This window comes from Populus alba, chromosome 14 (assembly GCF_005239225.2).
Source record: "Populus alba chromosome 14, ASM523922v2, whole genome shotgun sequence".
Taxonomy (NCBI): Eukaryota; Viridiplantae; Streptophyta; class Magnoliopsida; order Malpighiales; family Salicaceae; genus Populus; species Populus alba.
In genome coordinates, this window is record NC_133297.1 from 15,820,037 (window position 1) to 15,826,921 (window position 6,885).

The 6,885-nt window shown below is 34.0% G+C and overlaps 1 protein-coding gene across 1 annotated transcript; it reads left to right on the top strand.

The window, feature by feature from the left end:
* Nucleotides 1-288: 288 nt before the first annotated feature.
* On the top strand, nucleotides 289-1,694 carry LOC118049245 (omega-hydroxypalmitate O-feruloyl transferase). The gene is made up of 2 exons (XM_035059224.1): nucleotides 289-744; nucleotides 828-1,694. Exons 1-2 carry the CDS (start codon nucleotides 289-291, stop codon nucleotides 1,692-1,694), a joined length of 1,323 nt encoding a protein of 440 aa, XP_034915115.1.
* The last annotated feature ends 5,191 nt before the right edge of the window (nucleotides 1,695-6,885 follow it).

Below are 6,885 nucleotides of genomic sequence, written 5' to 3' on the forward strand. Positions count from 1 at the left end.
TAACTACTCAATTAATAAATATCGACTTTGAGTAATTGATCAACTGATGAAAGAACTGGAATTAGTGGCGTATAAAATGCAGAGTGTAGTTTGTCATTCCATACATGCAAGGTAATAAAGACACATCAACTATCAGAAAATAGAAAAAGAAGAATCATAACCATAGTTGTGTGTAAAGGTGGTATTTAGCATTTTTATGATACATTCTATCTCCATTATTTCTTGTCTCTTCAATTATTTATGGTTAAATTTCATATAAAATGTCTTGCAGGTTGTGCTTGTGTTTCCATGGAAGGAACGGGAAAACATGGAGGTGACCAGCTTTCAATTAAGAAGTCAAAACCCATTCTAATAGAACCTGAAACAAGGACTCATAATGGGTTTTTTTTCTTATCCAATCTTGATCAAGTGATCACTAATTTCGTGCATACAGTGTACTTGTACAAGGCAAAGAAAGGGGGAGGCGGTCGTGACACCCTCAGTGACATATTTAAACAATCTATGGCCAATATTCTGGTGCATTATTACCCTCTCGCAGGGAGATTAAGATTAGGATCTGATGGGAAGTATAATGTGGAGTGTACCAATGAAGGGGTGTTGTTTGTGGAAGCAAGAGCAAATTGTAACATGGATCAAGTTGACGTTCAAGTAATTACTGAAGATCATTCTGAAACAATAGGGAAGCTTCTCTATAGATCCCCAGGCACTGAGAACATACTGGAAATGCCTTTAATGACTGCACAGGTGCATTTTTTTGTTCTTTTTTTCACGTTTTGTCTGTCTAAATTAATGTACTAGTTAAATACTTGCCAAGTTTTCCTTTACAGGTTACAAGGTTCAAGTGTGGAGGTTTTGCTTTGGGATTGTCAATTAGCCACTGCATGGTTGATGGGATATCAGCAATGGAATTTATCAAATCATGGGCTGAAACAGCCAGAGGGATGCCGTTAACCACCAAACCAGTTCTTGATAGATCAATTTTGAGGTCTAGACAACCTCCTAAAATTGATTTTCCTTTCGGCCAGTACGCTCCTGCAGAAACCAATAACTTGTCAAACATAACAGATCCATTTCAAGGAGAGCAGATTCTGACTAAATGCTTCCTGTTTGATTCCAACAAGCTTGCAATACTGAAGAACATGGCAATGGAGGACGGAACCGTAAAAAGCTGCTCAAACTTCACAGCGCTCACAGCTTTTGTGTGGCGTGCTCGCTGCAAGGCACTGCAGATGAATCCTGATCAAACAACTCAACTTCTGTTAATAGTCAACGTTCGATCCAAGCTTAATCCACCACTTCCCAAAGGATACTTTGGCAACGGAATTGCCATATGCAGTTGCCTTGGCCGGGCAGGAGAATTGATTAAAAACCCGCTATCTTTTGCTGTGGAAGAAGTGCAGAATGGGATAAAAATGGTGAATGAGGAGTTTGTCAGGTCATGGATTGATTACTTTGAAGTGAAGAGAGCAAAGGACTTTCGTTTACCCTCCCATTTTATAGTTACTTCATGGACTAGACTTCCAATTGAGTGTGCAGACTTTGGATGGGGAGAGCCTGCACAGTTTGGTGGCGCAAACTTGCCTAAAGATTCAGGTGTTTTCCTACCAGATGGAAAAGAAAAAAAGGGCATTAATTTGATTTTGGATTTGCCAGTTACTGCCATGAGCATCTTCCAGGAGCTAATGCTTCTGTAATGTAATCTGATGTAAAATTAATTATAGATTGATTATCCATCTTCGACACTCGATATAATTTCCTCATCCTTTCCTGTTATCGGAAATAAATATTACTATTATTGCAATGCTCATAATGGAATCAATCTCCAGATAATATTATGTGCTTTTTTCTCTTTCTCTCTCATGTATTTTCAACAACTTTCTCTCATGTCTCTAACATAGAAATTGAAAAATGAACAAAATATATTTTTGGTTCACAATAAAAATTATTGTGAATTTAGGGTAAGCTATGTATTTTCTCCTCCTTTTAATTCAGAACTTAATTTCATATAATCAAAGTGTAAAATAATGTAATTAAAAGCAACAAAAATAATAATTGAGAATTTTAAAAAAAATGGGAGGAGTTTCCTTATTCTAGGTACCATTTTTTTAAAATAAATATTGAGACGGTAACATATTAGATTGACTTGAGTTAATTTGCAACATCACGATCTGAATAATGAGATTGTGATAACACTTTAAAAAACAAAATAGAACAAATTAATCCTACAAAAACCAAACAGAAACATATTATGAAGATCAACTCCAAATAAATCAAATGCTTTAAAAAATAGATAATTCAAGATGGCATCTATTTTTTAAAAAAATATTGAGATGAGAATATTGAATTAACATTGGTTATGCAACTTAAATAGCAAAACTCGTGATTTATACCATGAAATCAACTAATTTAATAACTTTATTTTTAAAAAATTATATGATAACAGAAAGAAAAAGAAAAGAGGAAGTTAAAAAGATGTAATTGGTAGGAAAAAAAAATAGAACAAAGTTTACCCCCAAAAAACTTGAAACAAACAAAAAAGATAAAAATAAAAATAAAGTTTGCCAAAAGAATGAACAAAGCAAGATTCGAGACTTGGTGGCAAATCTTAGGAACACGTATTAGCCACTCCACCAAGAAAACATTTTCTTTATGTCTATCACCACCATTACACTCTCCTTATTGAATTGATATCGTTGACATCAAATTCAATTTTTTTTGATAGAATCGCGACAACCAATCATTTTCTCTTCTTTTTCACAGTTTTTCAACAACTTTTCCTCTCATTTCTCTAACATAGGAATTGAAAAATGAACAAAATAAACTTTTGGGCCTAAATAAAAATTATCATGAATTTAGGGTGAGCCCTGTATTTTCTCGTTTTAATTTGGAGTTTAATTTCATATAATCAAAGCGTAAAATGATGAACTTGAAAGAAAAAAAAAGTTTCTAGTTTGAGAAATAAAAACAAAATGAGCAACAGATTTATCGACAGAATATTTATGTCGGTAATTTGAGATCGAACTTACCGATGTAACTTTTTTCATCCGTAATTCAGTTAGCAACTACCAATAAAATTTGTCCATTGGTAGTTACCAATTGAATTACAGACGGAAAGTTCAGAATTAAAAAAAAAAGAGGGCTGTTCGTTGATGTGGAGGTTTTTGCAGGTGATTTTTACCGATAAAATCACCAAGGGATTCAAAATGGCAGCTCGTACGATGACGTGTCAAATTTTTCATCAGAATAGCCAACGGACTCACCGAAGGATTATTTCATCAGTGAAATCGTCGGAAAAAGTTAATAAATGCCCACTCTGCTGACCCTCTCCTCCCTTATTTCTCATTTTTCTTCCTCATCCTAACTATCCCCATCTGCAAACAACTAGCCCCCCTCCCCCCCAAAGAAAAATCTCCCTCATCTCAGCACAACAAATTATATTTCTTGAAGTTTTGTGGTCACAACATCCTTGTTATGATATACCAACAAATTTTATCAATTTTTGTAAGTTTTTCTATCTTTTTAAATTTTAACATTTAAATGTCAATTTTATTAATTTTTTAGTATATGTATTTTGTTAGTAGATGTACATGTTTTATTGTTATTTCTCAAACGAAGTTGTAGTATATGAATGTATAATTTTATATTTGTTATGATTTGTTTTAGATTTTGTAAGATTGCATTTGTTTGTATATTGTTAAAACTTTATGGAATTAGCGAATTACATGTGTTGTTTTGAAATAATTAATAGCTTATTTAATGGATTCGTTTTAAGTTTTATCAATGGTATTGCGGAGTTGTAATTTTTGTAAATTTATATATATTAATTTATATGGACGTTGATAAATGATAATGAATATTTAATATTTATGAGAAGTTGTGATTGGTTTGTTGGATAATCTCAAGGTAAACCAATATTTTTGCAAGTTTATTTACCTAACTTAAATTAATTAATACATGTTATCATCATAATTTTATAGAGGTTCAATATAAGTTATGGATGATCATTCATGGATGTATCGAGATTCACCCGAAGGATCATAGAGGATGGATTATTGTAACGACGTTCAGGGTTTTATTAATTTCGCAACATCTATTCCCAGAAATTTTACTAGAGGCGGTATTAGGTGTCCATATAGGAAGTGTCAAAATAAAAAGTATCTGCATCCAATTATTGTAATGATGCATCTTCTACACAAAGGGTTTATGGAGAATTACGAGTGTTGGTATGCACATGGAGAAGGATTTGTTAGTAACATAAGAATGGGAGAAATGGTGGTTGGGTCACCTTATAGTGCTAGCAACGTGCATGAAGCAGCAAATGACAACACTAATCCTTACAGAAATATGGTTATGGATGCAATAAGAATGAATCAAGGTAATGTCAGTCAATGTCCAATCATAGAAGAAGAACCTAATGCAGATGTAGCGAGTTTTTTTGATTTGTTAAAAGATTTTGATAAACCATTATGGGATGGTTGCATAAACCACAGTAAATTATCGGCCGTAGCATAGGTGTTCACTATTAAGTTAGATTATGGGTTGAGTGAGGCCGGGTACGAAAAAATTATTGAATGGGCAAGAAGCGTTTTACCTGAAGGGAAGAGATTGAAAGAGAACTTTTATACTGCAAAGTTCATGATGAAACCCCTCGGTTTAGGATACCAAAAAATTGACACGTGCCCTAACTTCTGCATGTTATACCACCTTGAAAATGCTGAGATGATCGAGTGCATGACATGCAGGCATTTCTGTTACAAACCCATAACTGGCAGGTGAAAGACTCTAGTGGCATATAAAAAACTTAGATACTTTCCAATCACATCTAAACTGCAGAGGTTATTCATGTCACTAAGGATTGCTGAGCGCATGACATGGCATCAAGCACATGATGCGGTTGATGGAGTGATGGTGCATCCTTTTGATGGAGAAGCGTGTAAACTCTTTAACAGTGTGTACCCTTACTTTTTAGCTGAATCAAGGAATGTGCATCTTAGGTTGTGTATAGATGGATTCAACCCATTTGGGTAATTTGCTGCTACTTATTCTTATTGGCTAGTCATACTCACAGTTTATAACTTGCCACCAAGAATGTGTATGAGGCCGGAGTTCATGTTTTTATCTACCGTCATACCCTGTTCAAGCAGCCCGGGTTGGAATATAGATGTTTGTCTTCGACCGTTGATTGATGAGTTGGCGTAGTTGTGATCCTTCGGAGCTCTGACTTATGATATATCGAGGAAATAAAATTTCCTTATGAGGGCGGCTTTGATGTGAACTATCAATGATTTTCCAGCTTATGGAATGCTTTCTGGTTAGAGCACGTATGAGAAACTATCATGTTCATACTGCATGGAAAACAACAAGGCATTTATGCTAGCAAATGGAGGTAAAGCTTTTTTTTTTTTTTTTATTGTCACCGTCGCTTCTTGCCACTTAACCACAAGTACAGAAAGAATAGAAAAGATTTCTTTGTTGGCAGAGTTGAAAAAGATGTTGCATCCCTGCGTCTTTCTGGTGAAGTATTATTATTATTATTATTGTTGTTGTTGTTGTTGTTGTTATTTATAATTTATACAATTAACCTCTTTGTGGTTCGACCCCAGTCTTGTCAGGTTATTTATTACTTGGACACTCCTGCACTTGAGAGAAGACATCAATCTTTTGGTCATGTCATTGAGTGAGTGGCTGACACGACCAAAAGCTTGATGTCTTCTCCCAAGTGCAGGAGTGTTGAAGTAATAAATAACCCGGCAAGACCGGGGTCGAACCACATAGAGGTTAATTGTATAAATTATAAATAACAACACAACAACAATAACAACAACAACAACAACAACAACAACAACAACAACAATAATAATAATAATAATAATACTCAGTACGTGACGTTGTTATACTTGAGAATGATCTAAAAGATCGGGTCACAGGTTTCCAGCCTATATACTGAGTTTATGAAAAGATTAAAGAGATATATTATATAATATAAACAGAATGTAAATAATAATAATAATAATAAAAGAAGATGAAGATGAAGATGAAGAAATTAATGAGAACTTTGAGATGAAAGATTAATGTAAGGATTAAAAATTGGAGGTTATTTGGACATCTAGAACTCGAGATATGACCCCATTACCGAACAGTGTTCCGGTTTGGACTGCACCGGCATCTCTTTTCTAAGTTTGGCCATCTCTTTGTCTTTTCACTTTCAATACTTAAACTCATCGATCAATCTTTTCATTTATGTGATAGGCCTGCATTTAAGATGAGCATTTACCATAAATTAAGGTACCTTATAGTATCAAACTTGTTATTATAAAACATGCTTTAGTTAAGGAGTTATTGATACTTCAAGTGCAAAATGATGATATAAAACCTTGATAAACATGCACTTTTAAGTACTAATCAGTGGCCAACTCTTGACTTGGTAAAAATCCTTATCTTTTTGTTTGAATAAAATGTCATTACTAGCATCAGAACTGGAACCACTTGTACTCATGAAAGTTTCATAGGAAATTGTCTTATCTTTCTAGAAAAAAAAATTAAGGTCATTTGAACTTCTAGAACTCGAGATATGGGCTGAACACTAGACAGTGTCTGGGCTGCAGGACAGATTCAGACTTCTTTGTTGTTACTATAATTTAGACTTGAAAATGACATTTTTAAATCTTGGACTCCACATGAAAGTTGTAGGCTTATATCTTACCGAATCTACCCAAAACATTAAGGTCATTTGGATATTTAGAACTCGAGATATGACCCAATTACCGAATAGTGTTCCAATTTGGATTGCACCAACATCTCTTTTATAAGTTTGGTCCTCTCTTTGTCCTTTAAATTTCAATACTTAAAATCATCAATCAATCCTTTTATTTATGTGATAGGCCT

Coding starts and splice junctions, on each gene's coding strand:
- LOC118049245 (XM_035059224.1), top strand. CDS start 289: ATGGAAGGAACGGGAAAACATGGAGGTGACCAGCTTTCAATTAAGAAG. Junction 745..827: donor TGCCTTTAATGACTGCACAG/GTGCATTTTTTT, acceptor TTTCCTTTACAG/GTTACAAGGTTCAAGTGTGG.